At 49.8% G+C, this 27,196-nt stretch overlaps 1 protein-coding gene and 1 non-coding gene across 2 annotated transcripts; one reads left to right on the top strand and one right to left on the bottom strand.

Moving 5' to 3' along the window:
* Window positions 1–2,569: 2,569 nt before the first annotated feature.
* On the top strand, window positions 2,570–2,651 carry trnas-uga. The gene has a single exon. It is a non-coding gene; the product is annotated as a tRNA-Ser (tRNA).
* Window positions 2,652–4,083: 1,432 nt separating this feature from the next.
* On the bottom strand, window positions 4,084–26,938 carry zgc:158376 (uncharacterized protein LOC100101643 homolog). The gene is made up of 11 exons (XM_038710084.1): window positions 26,226–26,938; window positions 22,892–23,092; window positions 19,391–19,534; window positions 18,838–18,924; window positions 17,515–17,700; window positions 17,385–17,417; window positions 14,187–15,466; window positions 13,911–14,074; window positions 10,607–10,768; window positions 10,259–10,480; window positions 4,084–8,380 (listed from the first exon to the last, which is right to left on the bottom strand). The coding sequence occupies exons 2-11, from the start codon at window positions 23,075–23,077 to the stop codon at window positions 8,124–8,126; spliced, it is 2,721 nt and encodes a 906-aa protein (XP_038566012.1). The 5' UTR covers window positions 23,078–23,092; window positions 26,226–26,938; the 3' UTR covers window positions 4,084–8,123.
* Window positions 26,939–27,196: the final 258 nt, after the last annotated feature.

Genomic DNA, 27,196 nt, shown 5'->3' with positions numbered 1-27,196 from the left:
GGTAGAGGAGGAGCAGGAGGAGGGGGTCATGTTAATGAGGAGGTAGAGGAGGAGCAGGAGGAGGGGGTCATGTTAATGAGGAGGTAGAGGAGGAGCAGGAGGAGGGGGTCATGTTAATGAGGAGGAGCAGGAGGAGGGGGTCATGTTAATGAGGAGGTAGAGGAGGAGCAGGAGGACGGGGTCATGTTAATGAGGAGGTAGAGGAGGAGCAGGAGGAGGGGGTCATGTTAATGAGGAGGAGCAGGAGGAGGGGGTCATGTTAATGAGGAGGTAGAGGAGGAGCAGGAGGAGGGGGTCATGTTAATGAGGAGGAGCAGGAGGAGGGGGTCATGTTAATGAGGAGGTAGAGGAGGAGCAGGAGGAGGGGGTCATGTTAATGAGGAGGAGCAGGAGGAGGGGGTCATGTTAATGAGGAGGTAGAGGAGGAGCAGGAGGAGGGGGTCATGTTAATGAGGAGGTAGAGGAGGAGCAGGAGGAGGGGGTCATGTTAATGAGGAGGTAGAGGAGGAGCAGGAGGACGGGGTCATGTTAATGAGGAGGTAGAGGAGGAGCAGGAGGAGGGGGTCATGTTAATGAGGAGGTAGAGGAGGAGGGGGTCATGTTAATGAGGAGGTAGAGGAGGAGCAGGAGGAGGGGGTCATGTTAATGAGGAGGTAGAGGAGGAGCAGGAGGAGGGGGTCATGTTAATGAGGAGGTAGAGGAGGAGCAGGAGGAGGGGGTCATGTTAATGAGGAGGTAGAGGAGGAGCAGGAGGAGGGGGTCATGTTAATGAGGAGGTAGAGGAGGAGCAGGAGGAGGGGGTCATGTTAATGAGGAGGTAGAGGAGGAGCAGGAGGAGGGGGTCATGTTAATGAGGAGGTAGAGGAGGAGCAGGTAACTGGATCCAGACCAAACACTGACAGTGTTTTTTTAGAATGAAATGGATTATTGTTAGTCATATTTATTACTGATGTTCTTCTTGTTCACATGTAGCTGCACAATCAGGGTCCAGCACAGGGGAGCTGAGCAGGGAGAGGCCTGCTATATTTTTATGAGACTGCATCGTAGTTTTTGAGTATATTTAAGTATTTTAGCCCTCTGACTGACTCAGGTTTGCCTGACCTGGTCTTGTTCTGGCAGGTGTCACCATGAAGTTTCTAGCAGGTCTTCAGCATAATCTGATTCACTGTATACAACTGTCTGTCTCAAAACCGCGACAAAAAAGAACAGTACGATGACACAAAACTGCAGTAAAAGTATTCCATTACTTTTATTCTTCAAACCAACAGAAACAAATATTCAAACGATCCTATGAAGCGTGATAATCAGTGGCTCAGTCTTGTCTGCAGGTTTGCTTGAAGGAACAGTGAGCGGAGCGTTGTATGGTGAAAGGGGCGCGGAGCATCGGGAACAGGGTTTCCCTCCAGCCCTCAGTGCAGAACATGAGACGCGCTTTTATAGGTACTGGAGAACACCGGGCCCAGGTGAGTCCAACAGGCTACCTGATGATCTTAACCACACCTACTGGCATCTGCAGCAGAGAACACAAAGAGATGGACGTCAACCAACAAAAACTAACACGTATTAATATAACTGCAAAAATATTTCTGCCTCCCACAAAGCAGGCTGGATGAAGCGTCTCCACAGAGACACTCTGCGCCTTTACGCACGAGCCACAGCAGGGATGTACAAATCCCGGAGAGGCCTTTCTCAAAGTTTCAGTCCCAGTATCCCTGCTGTGGCTCTACGCTGTGCGTAAATGCGCAGAGCGTCTCTGGGGAGACGCTTCATCCAGCCGCTATTTAATGTTCATTTTTACAATCGTGCTGCCACACATCACATTCAACAACAACAACAACAGCATCAGTGATCAGGGCTGGACTGGGACAAAACATCCGCCCTGGCATTTTTGGCCCATGTAAGGGCTCAGAGGAGGCGGCTGACGAAACGCTTGAGCCCAAGTCCACGGCCGTGGACTTAATGCCTTCACTGACTGTCGGACATTTTGAATTCTCCCGCAGAGAAAACTCACACTTTATTGGTTAGTGGGGAGCGAAGAATTTAATATATTCTAATATGAGACAAAAACACTCCACGCGCTCCAATTTAGTTTAATTTAAAAGACCCAAAAACTGGAACAAATCCAGTTCAACTTCCTGTAAGAGAAACTTCCGAGATAACGCAGAAACTCGCGCGATCCCGTTTGCTGCTCTTTTGCGCGCTCCGTCTCGCACGCGCACACGTGCACGTGTCTAAAATCAAGATTTATTTTTTGTTCCGCGGCCAAAAACTTTGTTTAATTCAGATAAACAATAATTATCAAACTGATGTCAAGTCAAAGTTTAATAAGTTTAATCAGCGTTAATATGAAGTGATGAACAAATTCTGCATTATGAGAACTTTTACTTTTGAGTATTAGCAGCTTACTTTTAAAAGCAGGACTTGAATATTAGTACTTTTTAGAGAAGTACCGACTGAGTACTTCCGGTCAGTTAACACATTTATGAAGGAAAATAAAAATACAAAATAAAACTCACAAATCAAATCAAACAAAATATATAGAAATGAAAAAGCAGCCGGTAAGACAGCAGCTGTGATGGCCGAGTGGTTAAGGCGTTGGACTTGAAATCCAATGGGGTCTCCCCGCGCAGGTTCGAACCCTGCTCGCAGCGATGAGTTCCGTGCCGGACGTGACGTTTTTAAGCCACGCCTCCGGACAGCCTGGTGAACAGGTGAGTTTTCTGTGTTCCAGCAATATTATAGTTTTGTCAACGAAGGTTTAGTCTGTTCAACATCTCGAGGGTGGATAATAATACTAATACTATCAATAATAATAGTAATAATAAATATAATAAAGGTTATTTATAAAGCAGAAATTACAAAGTTTAAATAGAAAGAACAAAGGATAGAACGCATGTGAATCACCTACACCTTCAATCCTTATATTTATACTCCTATTTAAATACATTTATCTATCTACTTTTGACAAGTGTGCAAATGAGCTTCCACCGCGATCAACACCGCTCAGCGATCAACACCGCTCTTGTGAGGTCTTCGGCCAGGTATCAGGTGGATCCATCAGCTTTCTCCTCCCTCACTCGGAGGCTGGTGACTTTATTTTACTGATTGATTTAAAGGCACCTTTGATTTTCTCATCAGGACTGAATTAGAGTTTAGTTTCTGTGGATTTAATGAGACGTTATGAGAGAAACTGTTTCAAATTTGATTTTAATACTCAGGCTTAATCTTTTTTTAAGGATTTAAATCCTTTGCAGCTCTCAACATTATCAGCACTCAGTGTTATTAGCATGAATTCTTTACACTTCAGTCACATAACGATATGAAGTCCAACACCTGCTAGCTAGCTAATGTCAGTTAGCTATGGGTTGGACAATGAGTCAGCGTTACGTAGCAGCAGCGTACAATTGGTTTTACTCATGTATTCTTCGGTTTTATTCTTTAATTCGAAGACTTGACCAATATGCTAATATTCCACAAGTCTCGGTTAGCTCTTTACCTTATGAGCTAACAAGCTGGTTAAAAGAAAAGCTCATCCGTTGGGAAAAGTACATACATTTTCTCAGAAGCTAACATTAGCGTAAAGGCTCCTTTCCACTGTGCCAGTTTAAAGTTTGATGGTCTTTGCTTTTTATTCTTCAGGATTTATTTTTCTGATTAGCTTACTGTGGTCAATGCTCGCCAAGCTCCACTGCTGTTCTAGCTTGTGTTAGCTTGTTAACCTCAGATAGCTAATGCGCCAACAACACAGCTCTTTAAACAATGCAGATCTAAAGGTGTGGCAAAAAATTAGGATTACTTTATAAGTAAAAGCATCATGTTACATACTGTAGAAATACAAATATATTCCACATATTTTATTTTTTCAACATTTCTATTGTTTCCATTTCTTTAATGGCCTTTATTAGCAACACGACATCAATTTCCCCTCAGGGAATAATAATGTATTTCTGCTGCAGTGAAAGTGCCTCAGAGCTGAACAGCTTTTAATATAAAATGTTTAATGACTTATTAGCATGTGCACACCATCTTTAAATCTATAACTTCCTTTATGTTAAATCTCTCTTCAGGAACAAACACAGGAGGTAAAAACAAACCCATTGCTTCTTTATTAGTTAGTCATTTTACAGTAGTCACTCATACGTAGCTGCCTTGAGTTGGTCTTTTTGTGTCTTTTTACTTTTTGTTCCAACATCTTCCTCATTTTTTTTTTTCTCCAACAACACAAAGGAAGAGTCATGGACAAAGTATAAAAACAGAACAAAAAGCAAAACAGAGAAAAACACGGGATAAAAATGCCCCTTTTCACAACAAAAACCACATTTGGCAAAAAGGTGAGGATGAAGATGATCCAGTGAATCTTTAAAACATCGATAAAGACACGTTTTACTAAGACAGAGACGGGGAGATGTGTCCGGGCATCTGATTGGATAAGAGCTTTCAGAAGTCAAGGGATTATCGTCCAATCAGATTTGATCTCCTCGCTTGTTGCTAGATGAAGTTTAAAGATATGCATCAGAGAGCGCGAGGCATCGATGCTCCCGCGTTACAGTCACAGTAAAAAACAAACAAACAAACAAAACAAACAAGTAAATCACAACAGAATACAAAAAAATAAAATATAAAAACTGACCCATTCAGAAACATTGATCTGGTGTGTTTATGGCACAACAAGGCGTTTGGCTGGCGGGCAGCACGACATCATGGCGGTTTAAAACTGATCTAACACTTTATTTCCTGGACGACAGCAGGTCCAACACCTCCACCAGCTAGCATAAAGGACACATCACCTCTACTGCACTGCTACACGTTTTATCAACAAGAATCAGGGCTGTAATCAATGATCAATTAGTCAGCAAGTGTCTGATAACGGTGAGAAACGTGCCTCACAAGTTGTGGCCCGAAACCTGAATAGATGAAGTTTACAAAGATGTAACGACAGCTTGTTCTGTAGCGGACTAACACCTGCTAGCTAGCTAGCTAGCAAACGTCAGCTAGCGATGCAAGACAATGAGTCGGCAGTTTTCCCCCAATCAGAATTCGTTTTACTTATTTGTTGTTATCAGGTTTTATTATTTCAATTAACGAGTTGAACAATAAAACCAGCACGCTGTAAACATGTAAAAGAGCTGACATGTAACAAGCCAGAGTTTCTACCTAGCATACTAATGAGCTAAAATGTTAGCTCGTTAGAAGTAAATCTTAATTAGCTTGCTCGATAATATTAGCTAGCTGGTTTTACCGGGGGTTTTCCCGCTCTCGCCTCAATAGATTATGTTATACGTTTTTCTCGGAGAACAGTGCAGCAAAGGTAACGCGACAATACCTGTGACAGCTAGCTTATATGAAAACTGTGACGCTAACATGATCCTGTGCAGCTAACGTTGAACACGCCAACCAACATGCTAGCCGGCACAAGGCGACCAATCTACTGAACTCTACCCTGACAAAACTAATATTCAGTATTCTTTCGTTATAATAACTGTATACGTTTGGCTGTTTGATTTGTCGTGTGCATCTGAAAATACAACAATATGAAATATGATAACATTTCCCCCCCACAGTTCATACATGAAACAAACATCAGTGCTGAGGTGAAGACAGGAATCTGCTCTTCATCAGAAACATCAGGGCGTCATTTATGAAAACATCCGTTTGTCTTTACGACCAAAATCTGCTGATTCTAATCATAAAAATCAGTAACTTTGCATTGATTTCTTGCTTTTTCTGCGACACCAAACTTTGATCCCGACAAGATTTTTCATAAGAGAGGCTCCTGAGAAAAACTACAGACGGCCATTTAAGCCAAGAAAACACAGATTTAAAAAAAATTAGAAGAAGCAAATGCTCTTAATGTGAAATAATAATTATGAGATGGAAAATCCAGATGATGGGAAAATGTGTCTGACTCGAGTGTCTGTCGATTTTACCTTTCATAAATCAGAATAATAAGATTCTCAGTCCAGATTAGATCAGAATGTATTAAAGACAGACAAAATTTTCTTTTAAGATTATGACCTGAGATGTAAAAACATGACATCTCATAATTATCCATCAGCTTTTCTGCCTTTATTATTTCCGACTGTGTCGTCGTCTTCTTCTCCTGGCGGAAACAATCGTCCACAGCGAACAGTTTCCAATTCGTCGATGTGATTTTAACAATGCAGATTTTGGAAAACAAACATGAAACAGAGTCAGTAACAAAAGCAGCGTGAAACACTGTTTCTGCAGGAATGTGTGCACTGGATGGGAGCGCTGCTGTGGCACCAGAATAAATTAAAAACACCTGACTTTAAGAGAAACTAAGAAAAAAATACTCCTGAGAAAACATGATCAATCGCTTCTGATCGGGCGGGCGGCGGAGGGGGTGGAGCCAACAAAACATAAGAGGGGGACATGAATGATCGAGGCGAATGTTGAAGACACTGAGGCTCTCGCGCACACGCACACACGCGCACACGCACACGCACACACACACACACACCCCTGAACGACCTCCACCTGCGACGCCCAGAAAACAAACAGATCTGAAGCCGCCGGTTTCTGACGTTCCTGGTTAGCTTAGCTTAGCACAAAGACTGGAAGCAGGGGGAAACAGCTAGCCTAGCGCCGTCAAGAGGGTCCAGCTTCCAGCAGCTCCGGGTTCCAAGCCGTTTACTGACCAGGAGCGGAAATCTAAACGCGAAGAGGTGAAGTTAACAACCCGCTGGATGTCAGAGCTCAGCACAGGCAGCTGTCAAGCTCTGCTCAGAGTCACGATCAATAATCAGTTCTCCATTAAGGTGATCAGTGCTGTTCACACCGACTGTGCTGCTGGCTGGTTTACACCCCCAGGCTCACCCAGGTAACACTGACGCAGCTGTACATTCACTATGATCCGACACTGAAACAGAAAGTTCTCTCACCAGCGTGAGAATGAATGAACGATGACGCAGCAGGCGTGGTAACAACTTGGCTGGCTGGCCGGTTCAGAGCTGCAGCGACAAGTCGATTAATCGATTAAGAGTCCTTTTTAAAGTTTCTCTGATTCCAGCTTGTTAAATCTGAATATTTCCTGGTTTCTTTGCTCCTCCGAGACAGCAAAGTGAAAATATTTGGGACAGAAAAAGACGTCTTCTTAGGCTCTAAAAAAAACATTGATGAACAACTAATCGATTAATCGAGAAAATAACTGCAGCCCTAGACTGGTTCCAGCCGCTCGTGTCCTCAGACCTGATCACAGAAGACGACTGGCGGCCATCTGATCAGTGGTTAAAGTCGTTTGGACGGTTCAGCTTCTGAAACTGAATCTCTTTGGGTTTCTGAAGCGACTCACGGGAAGTAACGACGTGTGATACTAACGCAGTCTGTCCAGTTTAAGGCAGGAACGATCCTTCTGTGGAGAGAGAGAGGGGTGTTATGGGTAAACTGCACAGGCGCTCTGAATCGTACCAGACTTCATGCAGAAAAGACGGATTTTTATTTATTTATTTTTTTTTTTAGAGCGACAACTGAACATTGAAAGGCGCTCCGTCAGAGGACAACGGACACCGGTTCAGAGACACAGATGCGTTAGCCTAGCTTAGCACAAAGAACTGTTAGCCTAGCTCCTGACCGACACTCTGCAGGAGACGCACACGTCAGAGACGAGCCTGCGAGCTCCCGACTTCCTGTGCGTGTAACCACAGCAACTAAAGCTGGACGACACCAAGTGCTGATCTTCTCCCTGTTGGGCAGCGACCGGCGAGCAGGTGGACGCCTGGCGTGATGATGATTGGTCGTAGGGTGGAAGGACGGAAGGAATGAAGGAGGGAGGGAGGGAGGGAGGAGTGTTGGCGGGCAGCGGGGGGGTCATTTACAGTAAACTACAGATATATACACACACCCAAAATTGTACAGAGAACAAATATGTACATGCTCAGGGTTTCTATTTTTTAACTATCACCCACAACTTTCCCAACATGTGTTCCTCCTCTTCTTCTTCTGTGGTCGCTGTATTCAATGTAACGTCAGGAGAGTGTTGCACAGGTCCCTCCTCCTCCTTCTCCTCCTCTTCCTCACCTGTCTGTAGTGTATTGAAGTGGGAGGCGGGGCTTGTAGGCCGTCTGGACCTTTGACTCAAGTATCACATGACGTGGAGGCGGAGTTTAGCTGTTCTTTAGTAGCGTTCTGTCTTCAGAAGGACAGGACGTGGAGGAGGAGGAGGAAGCAGCGGCCGTGGTGGTGGTGGTGGTTGTAGCGGAGGTGGAGGAAGAGGAGGAGGCGGCGGCAGAGGCGTGGGAGGGGAAGGAGAGCAGCTGTCCGGTCTCGGAGGAGAGGAGGGAGCAGGAGCGCAGGTCGACCGTCTGCAGGGAGGTGCAGCGCCGCAGCAACGGGACACACTGCTCCGTCACCTTCACACAACCTGAGACACACAAACACCGTCAGGGAGGAACGCAGGTACGGCAACACGGAAGGACACGCCACGCGCTGGGGTCTTTATGTCCCCGCCATGTTAAGGCCCCGTGTCCACCAAAGCTTTTTTCCCCCAGCTGAAAACGCCGGGCTGGGAGCGCTACGGCGCGCTTTGGAGGCGCGGCGTTTTTTCCCAGCTGAGATGCTGTGGTTGCTATGATACGCAATATCCGTGGGGGTGATGTGCTGCAAGTCGGCGACCTGGCGGTTTCACCAGGTTGAAAAAACGCGTTGGTGGACACGGGGCCGTTAAGGCGAGACGCTGCAGGTGAACAGGTTAAAGACTCAGTGAGACAATATTCATCTGTATCACAGGTTTTATGTTTAAATATGCAAATGAGGCAGTTTTTAATTTGCATCTATTTCAAGAACTGAAATCTGAACACTGGATTAAGTCAGGTTCAAAATTATTGTTTTATTTTTTCTCGACACATTTAGGATCTCTCTTTTTATTGTTTTATAAATCAGAAAATACTGTCAAAGGCATAAAAAAAATAAATCTGTTTTTGACCTGTTTTGGGGGATAAAATGTGTGAATGAAATACAAACAAACGCCTCATTAAAAACATTCAGAACACAGTCAGGAAGAAAACTGGAAAGTTTGTAAGAGCTGCTGAAGACGAGATTTCAGGCTGTAAAGAAATGTATTATATACGTATAAATTCTACACAATTTTAGTGAAAATCAATATTTACAGAACGAGTATCTAATCAGATCCTCAACAACAACATAGATCATCACGTCCAGACATGAAGCTCTTCACGTTCAGACTCAACCCAGCAGCGAGTCCCGAGTCTCCTCTTCCTCCTCCGAGCTGCAGACAGAAACTAGTAAACGTAAAATCGCTCGTCGGGTTTACAACGCTGAGACTCCACCGTGGTGTTTCAGGTAACGCGAGGCTCAACACACCAGGTTTATGCATAAATATCTGAGTAGAGGAAACGTCTGCTTGCCGCCAGGCTAATTTCAGCCCGTCATCTCGGCTGGAGCTGAACTCAACGTCACCGCCTGGATGAGGGCGAGTTGGGCGGGGGGCGCCGCTGTGAAGGGAAGGCTGGGTTTATAACACAAGACAAAACGAGGGTCACTGCGAAACAGCACGCGCACTATATTCGTTTTATTTTAACTAACTTGATTTTATGATGGTTGGAAGCCAAAATCTAAATCATGATTAAACTTCCAATAATTGCACAGCCCCGGTCGGCGTCTTCCTGGAGGTTCTTCTAACGCGTAGAAACATGGCGGGCAGCATTAACAGGTACACGTGGACCTCGCCACGGCCCTCGGGTCCATGTGACCTTCTTGTTTATTACAGCCTGTTTTTTTCTGCAGCTCCCGGCGGCTGAAGTGTTTCACGCTTTTCAGTTCTTGAGGACTTTATCCAGTTTGTTATTAAATTAATCGTGTGTCTCTTCGTAATATTCCATCAAATCTGATGTTCATTTCTGCATGTTGCTCCTGGATAATTTGCCTAATGTTCTTCAGACCGCAGTAGAAACGCACGACGACGACGGGCTGAAGGAACCTTTTTACTTCCTACTTAAAGTAGATCCTGGGACGTGAAGTCTCGGGTACTTAAGGTGGAAACGCGGCTTTAAAGTTCGCTTGACACTCGCAGACTCGCTGCTGCACTGGGTCACATGTTCCTTCAGCCCGGCCTGTATTTGGGACATCAAGCGGTTTATTCCAGCCAGCGGGACAACAGATCAATTACGAATCATTTACGTGATCTGGCTCAGAGACGGACCGACAGGGTGCCGGTTTGAGTCTGAACGTGAGATCCGGACCGGGCTTCCCGCCCTTCAGCTGCTGCTCGCCATGCGTTTACCTGCCAGGTTGATGTGGGCGAGGCTCTCTCTCAGGGGGGAGATGGGGGAGGAGAGGGTGTGCACCGTCTGGTCGGTGATGTTCCCGCACTGACTCAGGTCTAACCTGGTCAGGTGAGGAACGTAACGCACCAGCAGGCGAGACGACGCGTCCGACAGGTCCAGACCGGCCAACCGCAGCTCCGTCACGTTCTGGAAACGCCCCACTCTGGTCTCACCGTGAGCTGACGGACCAATCAGAGAGCAGAGAGAGTGAGAGACGAGGTAATGAAGTGAGCTGATGGACCAATCAGGGAACACAACATCAGACTGTCTTCACAGACTTCCTGTCCTGTGACGGAGCGTCTCACCTGTCCTGGTGTCAGGTGGGGGGGCCAGCAGCTCTCTCAGGTGCGAGTCTTTGAGGTCCTCCACTCTGCTGAGGTCCAGCAGCTTCAGACAGGGACAGACGGCCTGACACAGAGCGGAGACCGCCGACCACGGACACCCAGATACATTCAGCTCCAGCAGACCTGCAGGGGGTGAAGACCAGAGGTGAGACAGCAGGAGAGACAGCAGGACAGACAGCAGGAGAGACCAGAGGTGAGACAGCAGGAGAGACCACAGGTGAGACAGCAGGAGAGACAGCAGGTGAGACAGCAGGTGAGACAGCAGGAGAGACCAGAGGTGAGACAGCAGGAGAGACCAGAGGTGAGACAGCAGGCGAGACAGCAGGAGAGACAGCAGGAGAGACCAGAGGTGAGACAGCAGGAGAGACCAGAGGTGAGACAGCAGGCGAGACCAGAGGTGAGACAGCAGGCGAGACAGCAGGAGAGACAGCAGGAGAGACAGCAGGAGAGACCAGAGGTGAGACAGCAGGAGAGACCAGAGGTGAGACAGCAGGAGAGACAGCAGGAGAGACCAGAGGTGAGACAGCAGGAGAGACAGCAGGAGAGACCAGAGGTGAGACAGCAGGAGAGACCAGAGGTGAGACAGCAGGAGAGACCAGAGGTGAGACAGCAGGAGAGACCAGAGGTGAGACAGCAGGCGGGACCAGAGGTGAGACAGCAGGCGAGACCAGAGGTGAGACAGCAGGCGAGACAGCAGGCGAGACAGCAGGAGAGACCAGAGGTGAGACAGCAGGCGAGACAGCAGGCGGGACCAGAGGTGAGACAGCAGGCGAGACAGCAGGCGAGACCAGAGGTGAGACAGCAGGCGAGACCAGAGGTGAGACAGCAGGCGAGACCAGAGGTGAGACCAGAGGTGAGACCAGAGGTGAGACCAGAGGTGAGACAGCAGGCGAGACAGCAGGCGGGACCAGAGGTGAGACAGCAGGAGAGACCAGAGGTGAGACAGCAGGAGAGACAGCAGGAGAGACCAGAGGTGAGACAGCAGGCGAGACCAGAGGTGAGACAGCAGGAGAGACAGCAGGAGAGACCAGAGGTGAGACAGCAGGAGAGACCAGAGGTGAGACAGCAGGAGAGACCAGAGGTGAGACAGCAGGAGAGACAGCAGGCGAGACCAGAGGTGAGACAGCAGGAGAGACCAGAGGTGAGACAGCAGGCGAGACCAGAGGTGAGACAGCAGGAGAGACAGCAGGCGAGACAGCAGGCGAGACCAGAGGTGAGACCAGAGGTGAGACCAGAGGTGAGACAGCAGGAGAGACCAGAGGTGAGACAGCAGGAGAGACAGCAGGCGAGACAGCAGGCGAGACCAGAGGTGAGACAGCAGGAGAGACCAGCAGGTGAGACCAGCAGGTAAGACAGCAGGTAAGACCAGAGGTGAGACAGCAGGTGAGACAGCAGGCGAGACAGCAGGCGAGACCAGAGGTGAGACAGCATGAGAGACAGCAGGAGAGACCAGAGGCGAGACAGCAGGCGAGACCAGAGGTGAGACAGCAGGAGAGACAGCAGGCGAGACCAGAGGTGAGACAGCAGGAGAGACAGCAGGCGAGACCAGAGGTGAGACAGCAGGCGAGACCAGAGGTGAGACAGCAGGCGAGACCAGAGGTGAGACAGCAGGTGAGACAGCAGGCGAGACCAGAGGTGAGACATCAGGAGAGACAGCAGGCGAGACAGCAGGCGAGACCAGAGGTGAGACAGCAGGAGAGACAGCAGGCGAGACAGCAGGCGAGACAGCAGGCGAGACAGCAGGAGAGACCAGAGGTGAGACCAGAGGTGAGACAGCAGGAGAGACAGCAGGAGAGACAGCAGGCGAGACCAGAGGTGAGACAGCAGGAGAGACCAGAGGTGAGACCAGCAGGTAAGACAGCAGGAGAGACAGCAGGAGAGACCAGAGGTGAGACAGCAGGCGAGACCAGAGGTGAGACAGCAGGAGAGACCAGAGGTGAGACAGCAGGAGAGACCAGAGGTGAGACAGCAGGCGAGACAGCAGGCGAGACCAGAGGTGAGACAGCAGGAGAGACCAGAGGTGAGACAGCAGGAGAGACAGCAGGCGAGACAGCAGGCGAGACCAGAGGTGAGACAGCAGGAGAGACAGCAGGAGAGACAGCAGGAGAGATCAGAGGTGAGACAGCAGGCGAGACCAGAGGTGAGACAGCAGGCGAGACAGCAGGAGAGACCAGAGGCGAGACAGCAGGAGAGACAGCAGGAGAGACCAGAGGTGAGACAGCAGGCGAGACAGCAGGCGAGACCAGAGGTGAGACAGCAGGAGAGACCAGAGGTGAGACAGCAGGCGAGACAGCAGGCGAGACCAGAGGTGAGACAGCAGGAGAGACCAGAGGTGAGACAGCAGGAGAGACAGCAGGCGAGACAGCAGGCGAGACCAGAGGTGAGACAGCAGGAGAGACAGCAGGAGAGACAGCAGGAGAGATCAGAGGTGAGACAGCAGGCGAGACCAGAGGTGAGACAGCAGGCGAGACAGCAGGAGAGACCAGAGGCGAGACAGCAGGAGAGACAGCAGGAGAGACCAGAGGTGAGACAGCAGGAGAGACCAGAGGTGAGACAGCAGGAGAGACATCAGGCGAGACAGCAGGAGAGACCAGAGGTGAGACAGCAGGAGAGACAGCAGGAGAGACCAGAGGTGAGACAGCAGGAGAGATCAGAGGTGAGACAGCAGGAGAGACCAGAGGCGAGACAGCAGGAGAGACAGCAGGAGAGACCAGAGGTGAGACAGCAGGAGAGACAGCAGGCGAGACCAGAGGTGAGACAGCAGGAGAGACAGCAGGAGAGACCAGAGGTGAGACAGCAGGAGAGACAGCAGGCGAGACCAGAGGTGAGACAGCAGGAGAGACAGCAGGCGAGACCAGAGGTGAGACAGCAGGAGAGACAGCAGGAGAGACCAGAGGTGAGACAGCAGGAGAGACAGCAGGCGAGACCAGAGGTGAGACAGCAGGAGAGACAGCAGGCGAGACCAGAGGTGAGACAGCAGGAGAGACAGCAGGCGAGACCAGAGGTGAGACAGCAGGAGAGACCAGAGGTGAGACAGCAGGAGAGACAGCAGGCGAGACCAGAGGTGAGACAGCAGGCGAGACAGCAGGCAGGTGTTCAAACTAAGAAGAAACCGTTGACCTTAGGGGCCCCTGCTGCTGAATGTAAAGCATAAACTCAAGGTTCACAGATTAAGGGGCCTCTTGGAGCGACAGACGTTTCCTTTCTCTGACTGAACTCATCCAGGTAAACAGGTAAACAGGTAAACAGGAAGTGTGGGCGGCACCTTGTAAGCGGTTGATGAGCCACATCAGCTGTTTCTTGGAGATGTTGGTGTAACCCAGGTTCAGGGAGACGGGCTGTCGGCGGATGATCCCACTCAGCATGGGGGGGGTGATGGAGCGCTGCCGGCTCAGATCGATCTGCGTCCACAGCCTCTTGTCACAACACCTGAGGAGACAGACACACCTGAGACGCTGGGAGGAGGAGCTTACTGATCAGCTGCAGGGACCAACGGGAGACTCTGATCAGGCTGCGTGATGTCACTGATGATGTCACTCACCAGCGGCTCCAGGTGCGGCACACTCTCATGCAGACGCACAGCTCTCTCTGGCTCAGGTGTGTGAACACTCGGAGCCACACGTCACGTGTCATGATGTGGGACGAGCCAGAGTCCAGCGGCAGGCAGCTGGGCTCGGGGCAGGTGGGGGGAGGGCGCACCAGGTGCCGCTCCATCTGGACGGGCCGGGGGGGCGAGGGCACGGCCGGCGGGCTGCGCTTCATCAACTGAGAGCGCGGGGCCAGGCGGGACGGCTGCGAGCAGGGGGACGCCGCCATTGCTGACATCATCAGGCCACCGCCCGGGCCTCCCCCTCCTCCCCCGTTAGAGGTGGGGATGGAGGAGGAAGAGGAGGAGGTGTTTCTGGACGTCTGGTTCTTACTGTTGCTACGGATCTTGTTGCCGCGGCTGCCTTTGGTCCCGCCCCCTCCTCCCCCACTGTGTCTGTGATTGGTCAGAACACCGCTGGCGTTCTCCTTCTCCCCTCCCTCCCTCCCCCCTCCCGTCCCTCCTCGTGTCCGCCCGTTGCGCGCCTCCTGTCCATTGCTGCGCTGCTTCCCTGTGAAGCCCTCGTGCTGCGAGGACGGAGGCATCTGATTGGAGGAGAGGGGTGAGGGCGGCGGGAGGGAGGCGGAGTTTTTCCTGGTCCTGTCAGAGGTGGGCGTGTCCTCCTCTTCTCCGTCCAGCAGTCCTCCTTTCCTTCCTCGCTGAGGTAGCCCCGCCTCTCCTCCTCGCCGCCGAGCCTTCTCCCCGCCTCCCTGCTCCTCCTCCCGTGCCTCCTCCTCCCCCCTCCCCCCCTCGCCCTCCGAGTCCTCGCTGGCGCTGAAGCCCAGCTCGGCCAGGCGCCGCTCCCTCTCCCTCTCTCTCTCCCGCTCGCTGCGACTCCTCTCTCTGTCCGCCCGCCCCCCGCTGCTGTTGCCGTAGACGACAGGAGGAGGCGGGGCAGGGGAGGAGGACGAAGGCGAGGAGCCTCCTCCCGCCTGCTCCCCCCTCAGGGAGTCGTCAGAGTCGGACTCGGAGTCGGACTCGGAGCTGGAGGAGGACGAGGACGAGGACTCGGGCCGGCGCTCCAGCAGACACATCCTCTTGAAGCGCTCCAGTTTCTCCCTGTGATGGGAGCGCTGGTCTGCGCTCGACGTCCCCCCTGCACCTCCTCCTCCTCCCCCACCCCCCGCCCCCCCAGGCTGAGAAGAAGAAGAAGTAGTAGAAGAGGAGCCCTGTGGTCCTCCTGCTCCTCCGGAGGAGGTGGGGCCGTTGGACTCCGCCGCCTCCTGTTTGGGTTTCTGATGGACAGAAGAAAAACTCAGATCAGCAAACACGCAGAGTCCCGCCTCCTTCGTCTGCTCGGGTCAGTCCGTCGGTCTGAACCACAGACGTCCGGCTCGTCTTTCAGATTTAGTCAGAAGTACTCAGACTACCTTAGTTTAGTATGTCCCAGTACACGGATTTCCTACTGAACACGGCCTTCTCTGGCTATCCTGACTGGGTCTGGGTCTCGGTACTCAATACTCTTAAAAATACAGACGTAAACAAGAACACTTTCAGGTGAAAGAGGCGTGTGGTCGTCCAGTAACTGGACATGTCAACTCAAAGCTGCAGCATAAACAGCCGTGCTCATAAGTTTGCATCCCCTGGCAGAAATGTTGGCATTGAAAATACAATGAACACAATTATAAAAGGCAACACTTGTGTTTTTGCCCCCATTCATCATGAGCTAAACTCAAAGGCCCATTTCTCTCAAATATTGTTCACAAATCTGTCAGAATCTGTAAGTTTGCCTTGATCATCCATCCACCTCACAGGTGTGGCATATCAAGATGCTGATCAGACCGCATCGGTATCGCAAAGGTGTGCCTTAGGCTGGCCACAATAAAAGGCCTTAGGCTGGCCACAATAAAAGGCCTTAGGCTGGCCACAATAAAAGGCAACAAGGTGTTTATAAAGATGGACAAGGATATAAACAGATATCCAAAGCCTTGCAAAGGCCACTCAGTACTGTTCAATCACTTACTAAGAAGTGGTAAATTCTGGGATCTCTCGATACCAAGCCAAGGTCAGGTTGACCGAGAAAGATCTCTGCCAAAACTGGCAGAAGAATTGTTCAGATACAAAGAAAAACCCCACAGGTAACGTAAGGAGAAATACAGGCTGCTCTGGTTTTTGCCAGGAGCACAAAATAATGATACTGCATGGTCGAATTGCCAGGAAGAAGCCATTACTGTGCCAACGCCACAGAAAAGCCTGGTTATAATTCTCCCGACAACACCTGGATGCACCACACTGTAAGAGCGTCAACAAGGCCCACAGTGAACAGAACGCCAACCCCACTGTGAAGCATGGTGGACGCTCACTGATGTTTTGCTCTAAAGGCACGGGGGAATCTTGTCAAAACTGATGGCAAGATGAATGCAGCGTGTTATCAGACAATTTGCATTCTTCTGCAAAGATGGGACGCGTGATAATGACCCAAAGCACATGGCCAAGGTGACCCTCCTGTAAATTCGGCAGACGTAATGCATGACATTATTCCTTTCTTTGTATAAATGTCAGTTTGTCCCGGCGTGTTGCAGTACTGGCGTGGAAACTGCTCCGTCGCTAAACAGCAGATCAGCTGCTGAGATCAGGACTTGATTTCAGCTGAACTTTCTGTTGCTGGAGCAGAAACGTTGCATTTCTGAAAGCGCCGTTTAATTTATTGTGTTGACTGTTAATTAGCACGTGCCTGAAACAACCTCAGGTTTAATTTAAAAGTTGATGCCTAAAGGAAAATGCATTGTGTAATTTTGCAATTCATAATCCTAATAGTCAATTATCGAAATAGTCGTTCGTTGCAGCGCTAATGGGCAGCTATACCTCCTGCAAGACTTCAGGGCCTCATGGACAACCATTACAAAAGACTGCACCGCTGTCATTGATGCTAAAGGGGGAAATACACGGTATTAAGAACTAAGGATACGCAGACTTTTGAACAAGGGTCATTTTGTTCTTTGCTGCGATGTTTTATGACCTACAGTTCAATGTGAATCAGAAATAGAAGACATTTGTTTTGCCTACTCGCCCGATCAAAAAGGAATGCAAACTTTTGAGCACAGCTCTATGTGGCTTCTGAGGAGCAGAAACCAGGTCGCGCTGCAGCCACATCTTCATGTTGAATGTACGCAGAGTTCGGCCGGGACACAACAGGTCTTTAGCATCTCGTACCTTTTTGAGGCGTTTCTCGTGGGCGCCCTTCATCTACGAGAGGGACAGGAAGAAGAGACAGAGTCAGAGCTGGGAACAGGTTCAACACATAACATCAGCATCGTGTCCTCAGGCGGTGGACGATCCAGACCTTCTTCTTGGGGCCGCTGTCCTGAGGCAGCTCCTTCTCCTTCTTCCTCTTGTGCCCCCCCTCCGACCTCCCCCCCTCCTCCAGGGAGGGCGGGGCCTTCTTCTTAGGGGGAGGGTCGTCTGTCAGCTTCCAGCGGCCCACCTCGCCGTTATCCAGCCTGCGCTTCCCCGAGCCGTCCGCCTGGTCCTGGACACAGACATGGAGCTGGTTTAACAGTCAGAAACACTGATGGGGACTAAGATGTTGAGTTTTCTAGTGGACTGAAAACGCAATAGATTTTATTGTTCCGTTACCAGAACGTTAAATTCTCTCAATTCATATAAGAAAATGTCGACACTGTGCATCTCCACCGCTTGGTACCAGCTCGACTCGTCTCTGGGTGAAATCTGCTACTTTTTTTAGTATCGCCTCTGTCGAGGTTCCAAGCGGGCTGAGGTCGCGTGGAAACAATGCAGACTGCTGATTGGTCGGAGAAAAATAAGCTCGCTAGCAGCCGGTGTGTTTCCAGCTGAGGTGCTGCTAACGTTAGCTCAGTTTAGCTGCTCAGTTTGTTTTTAGTTCAGGATTCTGCTGCTGGTTGAAACCTCTCCAGAACAAACGGACCGGGTCATTAAAACGTTTAACCTCTGAAGAGATGCTAATGCTTTAGGATGAAGCTGCCTCATTCAGAGGACACCGGGAGCCGACCTCCTACCGTCCGGTAGGAAAGCACCACTAAAGGCTCAGCGAGGGCCCGTGTTTCAGATCAAGAGTGAAGACATAATTATGAGAATTAGAGTCTTTACTTTATAAGAAAACACGTAAACTTAGTATCGTAAGCATCTTTATTTTTTTTATTTAATATTTCTAAGTCAAATTCTAGGAGAAAGAAAATAACTTCCGCTGAACTTTATTTTATTATAAAACTATAACACTTGTGTTGAAATATTGCAGAATTACAACTTTATGCTGTGAAGATTAGTCTTGTAAAATGACCAAGGAGAGCCTAAGCCCCGCCCCTTCCTGCAGACTGCCATGAGACCTGGTTTAAATTGCGTCCTGAATTACACAAATGATGTTTGTCAGTTTTAAAAGATAATTTCAGTTGAGAGACTGAAAATGTGCAATTACAAAGACCACAAAGCCCAATGTCCCGTACGTATCTTTTTCTGGAATAAGGTCACGTGGCAGTCCACAGGAAGGGGCGGGGCTTGGGCTCTCTATATCACACCTTTTGGCCTCGATGGCCTTTGTAGGACCTCTCAGACTATCAGACTCGGCTTTGTTCAGTTTTAATGGAGCTGACCAGAGCCATGCTGTCCCGGGTCCTGGTCTAACGCTTACCTTACTGGTCTTGCCCTCTTTGTGGCACTTGGGACACTCCCAGCAGTTCGGGATCTCATCATTGATGATTCCTTCAGCTTTCCCCATCTGAGGAGACAAACATCTGTCACATACCTTCAATTGCATCGAACAGAAACACACCTGAGTTTACATCCAGGTGAACATCTGTTACTTCCTGCTGCTGCTTCAGAATAAAAGCCCAAACCAATAAATCATCTTTTAACACGAAACAGCTGCAACACGGTCACTTTTACAGGAAAAGGTCTGTTTAGTCCAGCTTTTAAAAAGTGATCAAACGGTCAGCTGGAGTTGATACAGATCATCTGTATTGATCAAACCATCTCGGTTGTCAGTTTGTGACTTCTACGTATAAATAAATGTCCGGTACGTTCCAGCTAATTGAGTTCACACAGAGCTGATGAACGTAAATCTCTCTGTGCTCGCAGTATAGCAGAGGATTTAAATCAGGTGAAGCGGTACCGATGCGTTTTACATACCAGGTAGAACACACACACCTGAGTCTGTATGATAACCAATAAGGCTGATCACTGACCTTCAGACAGCTGGGGTGGATGATCTCGTTGCAGATGGTGCACTCCATCAGAGAGAGGCTGAACTTCTCCTCCTCAGAGTCCACTGTGTCCTCCTTCCCTGCTTCGCCGCACGCAAAGCACACTGCCGTGTGAGGCAGCACAGGCTGGACAGGTAGAGAGGGAGACAGGTGAGTCAGAGTCAGTCAGAGAGACACGCAGGTGAGTCCGAGTCAGACAGAGATAGAGAGACACGCAGGTGAGTCCGAGTCAGACAGAGACACAGGAGAGTCAGACAGACAGAGACACGCAGGTGAGTCAGAATCAGACAGACAGAGAGACGCAGGTGAGTCAGACAGACAGAGAGACGCAGGTGAGTCAGACAGACAGAGAGATGCAGGTGAGTCAGAGTCAGAATCAGACAGAGAGACGCAGGTGAGTCAGAGTCAGAATCAGACAGAGAGACGCAGGTGAGTCAGAGTCAGAATCAGACAGAGAGACGCAGGTGAGTCAGAATCAGACAGAGAGACGCAGGTGAGTCAGAATCAGACAGAGAGACGCAGGTGAGTCAGAATCAGACAGAGAGACGCAGGTGAGTCAGAATCAGACAGAGAGACGCAGGTGAGTCAGAATCAGACAGAGAGACGCAGGTGAGTCAGAATCAGACAGAGAGACGCAGGTGAGTCAGAATCAGACAGAGAGACGCAGGTGAGTCAGAATCAGACAGAGACACGCAGGTGAGTCAGAATCAGACAGAGACACGCAGGTGAGTCAGAATCAGACAGAGACACGCAGGTGAGTCAGAATCAGACAGAGACACAGGTGAGTCAGAATCAGACAGAGACACAGGTGAGTCAGAGTCAGACAGAGACACAGGTGAGTCAGAATCAGACAGAGACACAGGTGAGTCAGAGTCAGACAGAGACACAGGTGAGTCAGAGTCAGACAGAGAGACACAGGTGAGTCAGAATCAGACAGAGAGACACAGGTGAGTCAGAGTCAGACAGGTGTATGGACATTTAGAAACAAAGAGTCTTCAGCCATGCTAGCAGCTTGGCTCTGCTTTGAGCTAAACGCTAATATGATGACCAGCTGCAGAAATGAATCCATCCATGATCCTAAATGTCTCCATTTTACAGCTTCTTACACTTAAATGTGTGTTTTTGTTACCCACAATGCAATCTGACTGCTGGACGTTAGGTCGGGGTGTATTATGCTAGTACTGGCTAACGTAGCCTTCGGTGACATCACACATGTAATAATGATCCTGAGTGTGTTCTGATGCTACAACTGGAACCGAGCTGCTCCTGCTGATGCCAAACCACCAGAGGGCGCTCTCCCCTCCTCCCCCCCTTATGTTCCTTCCCTCCTACACTTCTTCTCCCTCCTCCTCCATAACAGGAACAAAATGAAGAGCAGCAGATCGACTCAGCGGCTCAGTGTGTGTGTTATGGATCAAAGCCAACTCTCGCTCACAGCATCAGCAACCGTCTCTGGTTCCCATGGAAACCCAGCATCCTCTCCCGCTGAAGCTATTTGAAGAACCGACACAGAAACACAACCTGTGTGCGTGTGGCAGTGGATTACATAAACATGTAACTGTAGCCTCGTTAGCTCGTTTGTTCTCGTCTCTTTGTGAGGACGGGTCTTGGTTCTGGAGTGAGGACACCGTGTCCGGTCCTCACTCCTCCGCATCTCTCTCTGCATGTATGAAGCCACTGATCACTGCTGCTCATCAATGGAGTCATTTAATACAACTCAATCTCTCCATTAATGAGAACGTTGATTTATATTTTTAATTTGCTGGACACAGAGCAGACCGGATCTCCACGATCAGGCTAAAAGCTGTCTGTCAAGCAGCGCATTCATTTTCTAACAGTGAAAAATAAATGTTATCAGCCCCGCCCAGCTGAGGGACACCTGTGTGTGCAGTGATAGTAATGGAGTGAACCTCTCGCGCTCTGAGTTGCAGCCAACTTGTTACCCTGCAGTAACGTAGCGGGGGAAGAACACTTGCTCTGTTTGAGTCTGTGAGCTGCTCTTTATCAGCGCCGCTGAAGTTAACATGTGTGAGGATCTGTGGTGAGATTTCTGCCCGATAACAAGTTGTTGGTTAGTTTCACTTTAACATGCAGCCCCAGACTGCGTCGGTCAGGCGGTCTGAAGGGGATCAGCAGAGCAGTAATGTCATGCACAGCAGAGTTAAGGGCAGGTAGACTAATCTAATCTCGTAATATATTTCTTCTGGACCCGTCAAAGAACACAGATATGTGGGAGAGATTCTGAATGTGCAAAAAATTTTGAACTGGAGCAAAAAAAAAGCTGCAGGAGCTTTTAAAGTCCAGGAGTTTCTAACTGAATTAAAATGAATGAATTTCTCATTGAGGTGAAAAGGAGCCACACGCAGATTTAAAGAGGTTACTTCCCCAAACCAAGACACAAACAGGAGGGAGGACTAAATCATGACTCAGCAGATATTAAATGAAAGTGGATCTTATTATATAGTGTTTCCCTTTACATAAATAAAAATATTTCCACATTAAATTGGTGCAGAAAAATGTGTTCATATAATTCTGCTTTGAACATTTCTTGAAAACAGATTTAAAATCACATTACTAATAAAAAGTAATTACAGAGGTGTTAACCTTGAGCTGTGTAATATAAATGGTCCAACCAGTGATTGTGAGGTTATTACTTCATATCCATGAAATCTGCACCACCTCAGCTAAAAGGTTGTGTAAATCAATAAACCACAATAACAGATACATGTACTGAAATTGTGTGATAAATATAAAAATAAAAAACTATAATCAGGCCTGTTTTCTCATTGGCTTTTACAAAATAAACACACAGCATACTGATCCAAAAGATTTCTAAATGGAGAAAGATGAACAAAATATTTTTTAACAGTTATTTGGCTTTCTGTCCTCTGGAACATCATCTGTGGAACACGAAGGCAGCAGCCGTGTCCTGATGTCGTCCTGCACACTAATCATGTACAGTATCTATATATATTTCAGATACTAGTCTGACAGCAGCATGTGTTCGCAGCTCGTACACAAGAAATCAAGTTACTGAACAGGAAACGATGCGAGAACGTCAGCTTCTGTCAGCTGAACAGCTGTGCGGTGGTGATGGTGGATAAGATGTCGTTCATTCCCCCACTGTGACACACCCACCCAGAATTCAAATAAGATGGCAGACAGTGAACGCAGGGTTTGAAACAGGAGGTGGCGCCTGGACTGAAGATGCCCCTGACTTTACCTTCCTTGGAAAACAATGACCTGGATCACAGACGTCCTGCGAACACGCAGTCAGTAAGAGAGCTGAAGCGCCGCCTGGCTACCAGGTCACGTGGACCAATCAGAGCCAACACCGGTCTCGTGTGTTACCAGACCGGCTCAGTGAGTAAAGAGTTTAAACCAGATTCAACTGTTAGAAGCAGCACAGAGGGGAGGTGACCCGTCAATCAAGCTGCTGTGTGTGTGTGTGTGTGTGTGTGCGTGCGTGTGCACGTGTCTCACCGCCGTGCACTGTCTCAGGAGGCAGGACTGCTTCATCCGGCCGGGCCCTCCGAACTTCTTCATGTCCTTACAGAAGTGGCACTCCCCACACTCGGTCCTCATGCAGGCCTGGCAGCGCCGGCACCGCGTCCGCCTGCGCCGCGCCCCACCGCCAGCCCCGCCGCCCAGCGCCTTACTGCCCGACATCCCCGAACAAGTCAGCTGCAGACAGACAACACAGGTACACGGTGACTTCCAGCCTGAACAAGGTCGGTCAGTCAGTCAGAAGATTTTTAAAGCGCACGGAGCTGCTGAAGACGCCACGCTGGAGAACTTATAATATTAATAATCAACTCTAACTATGTTCTGACTTTATATGGGCTCTCCGGGAATATAAATGGCAGATTAATCAATACAATAGTGAAAAGAATCATCATCTGCAGCTCTTAAGGATTCTCGAGCTTTAATGCAGTGAACATGTTTTAAAGTAAATAAAGAGCAGCTGTGCTGCAGCACTCAGTGACACACACGGGCTGATCGTCTTTCTCCAACCAAATCCACCGTTTCAGCGTTTCCCCCTGTTCCTCACTTGTTTTCAAGTTGTTGATGACAGCTAACGGGGGCGGGGCTTTGGCTGTTTGATTAACTGATCAACCACAGTATTGTGATTGGTGGTTCGCTGCTTATCAATGACTGTCGACAAACTGTGAATCCACGAACCCTTAAATCAGCGGGAATTAGTCCCATCAGGCAGATTAGTGACGCGACGTGGCTGGACACGCTGCGGTGTCGATGCTGAAACGATAACTTTGTGCAGCCGTACTACGATGTTTCCTTTTTGACTAAACGTTACCGTCCTGCGCTGTAAGAACTTGTAGACGTTTTAAAATGTAATAATATCCTGAGCAGCTGTGTTTGCAGGCGACCTGCTGACCTGCAGGGAACGAGCAGCTGATCAATACTGATCAATACGGAGCTCTGCAGGCTGAACAGGACAGAAACACTCATCTTTAATTTATAACCCTGCCTGGGGGGGAGGGGTCGCCTCGGATTGGTCAGATTGAGCTGCAAGTGTCGACGCTGGCGGCGAGAAGAGGTCTCCTTCCTTCCAGTGATGTCACATCTAACGTCTCTGCTGCACACCTGTCAGTGCTGCGGGTCAACAGGTCGGGACCATGAACCAGAGCCTGTACGCGGGGCTCCACAGATCCAGCTTCAGCTAACGGGCTGCGCCAACCCAGCGGCGCTCCACAACACCAGGAGAGACGAGAACTAGCAGAACGATGGTTCTTCATCTCCTGCAGAGATGCAATAAACCAAACCTGCACCAGCGATCCGTTGAGACCGGGTCCAGGATTCTGATCGCTGGTGCAGGTTTACTCCAGCAGGGACCCGAGTTCAGTGATTATTCACATCTTCACAGATCATCGGGGACGGGAGGCTTCGGCTCCGAGACCATAAACGTTTAAGATACGACATCACGGTCGTGTGCGTCGATCAGCGTGGTGAGATCATCAGCAGACGCTCAGGAGTCGGAACAGTGATGTTCCCCGCTGCACCTGGTCGCTGCCTGAAAACACCTTCAGACGTGAACAAGCTTTTACTCTTTCATTCATCAGGAACAACACAGATGGATCACCGTCAATTCAAGCTATAAGAACTGTGTGTCCTGCAGGCTGCAGCCTGCAGCCTGCAGCCTGTAGCCGCACGCAGCCTGCAGCCGCAGCAGAACGAAGCCTGCAGCCGCACGCAGCCTGCAGCCGCACGCAGCCTGTAGCCGCACGCAGCCTGCAGCCGCAGCAGAACGAAGCCTGCAGCCGCAGCAGAACGAAGCCTGCAGCCTGCAGCCTGCAGCCGCACGCAGCCTGCAGCCTGCAGCCGCACGCAGCCTGCAGCCGCAGCAGAACGAAGCCTGCAGCCGCACGCAGCCTGCAGCCGCAGCAGAACGAAGCCTGCAGCCGCACGCAGCCTGCAGCCGCACGCAGCCTGCAGCCTGTAGCCACACGCAGCCTGCAGCCTGTAGCCACACGCAGCCTGCAGCCGCACGAAGCCTGCAGCCGCAGCAGCCTGCAGCCTGTAGCCACACGCAGCCTGCAGCCGCACGAAGCCTGCAGCCGCAGCAGCCTGCAGCCGCAGCAGCCTGCAGCCGCAGCAGCCTGCAGCCGCAGCAGAACGCAGCCTGCAGCCACACGCAGCCTGCAGCCGCCTGCAGCCGCAGCAGAACGCAGCCTGCAGCCGCCTGCAGCCGCAGCAGAACGCAGCCTGCAGCCGCCTGCAGCCGCAGCAGAACGCAGCCTGCAGCCGCCTGCAGCCGCAGCAGAACGCAGCCTGCAGCCGGACTCAGCGATTGGCAGATTAACTGATAATGACGGACTGACAGGGAGTTCCAGCTGTTTCACCTCTGCAGATGTTTTATCAAACTTCATCCTGACCTGCTGCAGCTCAGAGTAACCTTTATAAATCGTTGTGGAATACGCCCGTTACAAGGCGACAAAGACTCTTTAGTTTACGCGGAAGATTTTCAGCATTTTGAGAGAACAATGACAGATTAAAAATAAAGTAATGATCTGAGCCGCTGCTGATCGACTGATCGGTGACTAATCGTGTTTATGGAGAGTCACAGATTCTGATTCGTCCCCTCCGGTTCTGAGACGCTGGACGGTTAAATACATGAAACCCCAGGTGTACCGACAGGTGAAGACACACCTGGACACAGCTGGTGTTCGGCTGGACTTGAATGATTGATCAATTATCAAAACAGGTGATTAATTGCCTGTTGATCAAAGCACTGGCTGAGTAATCATGGCAGCTCTGCTGTAAGTCTTTAAATGAACCCTGAACACCTGTTCTGCTCCATGTTGTAGATCACTGCTCTGCTTCTTGTTATGCTAATGTGTGTATTTAAATAGAAGCAGAGTAGAAACTGCACTCTAACGGAACGTGTTGCGTAATCACTATCCTGATGTGCTAATGTTATGTAAACTTCTGTGATAGCGTGAGCAGACCATAACGCGAGCTGCTAGCCAAGAATAATGAAGATGCGCATCTGGCAGCTCTTGCTACACGTTAGCTGCTAGCGGCTAATCACCAGCGCGTCACACTAACCTACATTCAGCCAGCCAACACGAAGGTGCCTGCGCACGTTTACACACGCTGGATACGGTGTTTATTAAAGAATCTGTACTGACACATCCGAGCCGCCCCCATCCCCCCGTAATCACAAACGGTAGCATTACGCGTGCTAACATGTTAGCTCGCCGCTTCCTCTTTCATTATCTCCGCCTCACACCGGGCAGGTTAACAAAAACACAAACACGGCTGGCGGTGAAGGAATAAACCTGCAGCGGGTACAAACCTCTTCGTATCAGGTCGCATACTCCTTGGTGGCTCATTAGAAATAAGATTAGCTAACAGTTAGCCCAACGTTAGCTTCGGTTTAGCGCAGCTAGCCGTCCGCTTCCTTGTTTCTTTCTCCGCCAGGCTGCTGCTCGGCTCCCGGGCTGCTTCACACGCGTCCCATCGCTGTAGCTCCCGGTGCTCCGGCTAGCTCCCGGGCTAGCGTCGCGGTCCCGCTGCTGTGGCTGCAAAATGTCTCGATTACCAAACTGATCGATATCGATAAAGTGAAGGGCGCAGTGCTGCTGCCGGAGTCGTGCCCATTCACTCCCCTCGCTCTCTCGCTCTCTCGCTCTCTCTCTCGCTCTCTCTCTCCCCCCTCTCTCCCCCCTTACAGCGTGCTCCTCCCGTCCTCCCGGGGGGCCGCAAAACACCTAAAATGGCTCATTGTAACGGCAGCGCAGTGTTTTTAATCCACACACGGTGATAACCCTCCGCAGGAACTAGGCCCCGCTGATCATTAAAATGAATATTGTGGATAAAGGGCAGCGCGCGGCTATTGTTCTCCGTGCCTATTGTGTTGGCGCCTGGCTGCGGGGCTGTGCGTGATTCTGTTCGGTGTTGTGAGTCAGTCGGCAATCGATGCGGGCGCGTTTAACCCCCCGCATCGATTACATCACGCAGGTGACTACGGATCGCCTGCCGCGCTCCATTTTGCCTCGCAGGAAGAAGGAAAAATAAAATAAATAAATAATGTTGTAAATAAAATATGGGCAGCGACAAAACACGCACGCGCCACCCCTGCGTGTCTACGTCACAATGCGTCGGATGTAGAATGGCATTTTGGGATTTGTAGTTCTCAATGTGAAGTCGTGTGGAAGTTTCCTGCCTTGATTTGATTGATAGAGTAGTTTATAACAAAAAAAGGAATGACAACAATAAAAAAAAAACTCCTAGTAACTCATAATTATGACATTATAGATCAAATGT

This window comes from Micropterus salmoides, unplaced genomic scaffold, assembly GCF_014851395.1.
Source record: "Micropterus salmoides isolate LMB-PRFRI ecotype aquatic unplaced genomic scaffold, ASM1485139v1 Ms_hic_scaffold_10, whole genome shotgun sequence".
NCBI classification, from domain to species: domain Eukaryota; kingdom Metazoa; phylum Chordata; class Actinopteri; order Centrarchiformes; family Centrarchidae; genus Micropterus; species Micropterus salmoides.
Note: the sequence above shows the minus strand (reverse complement) of the source record. Positions and strands in the feature narration are given on the sequence as shown.

Bases quoted from the DNA above. Each gene is read 5' to 3' on its own strand.
- zgc:158376 (XM_038710084.1), bottom strand. From the start codon at position 23,077: ATGTCGGGCAGTAAGGCGCTGGGCGGCGGGGCTGGCGGTGGGGCGCGG. The intron at 10,769-13,910 runs GTGCCGCCCACA...CACCCCCTGCAG, and splicing joins GCTCATCAACCGCTTACAAG to GTCTGCTGGAGCTGAATGTA. The intron at 10,481-10,606 runs GTGAGACGCTCC...TTGGTCCGTCAG, and splicing joins CCCACCTGACACCAGGACAG to CTCACGGTGAGACCAGAGTG.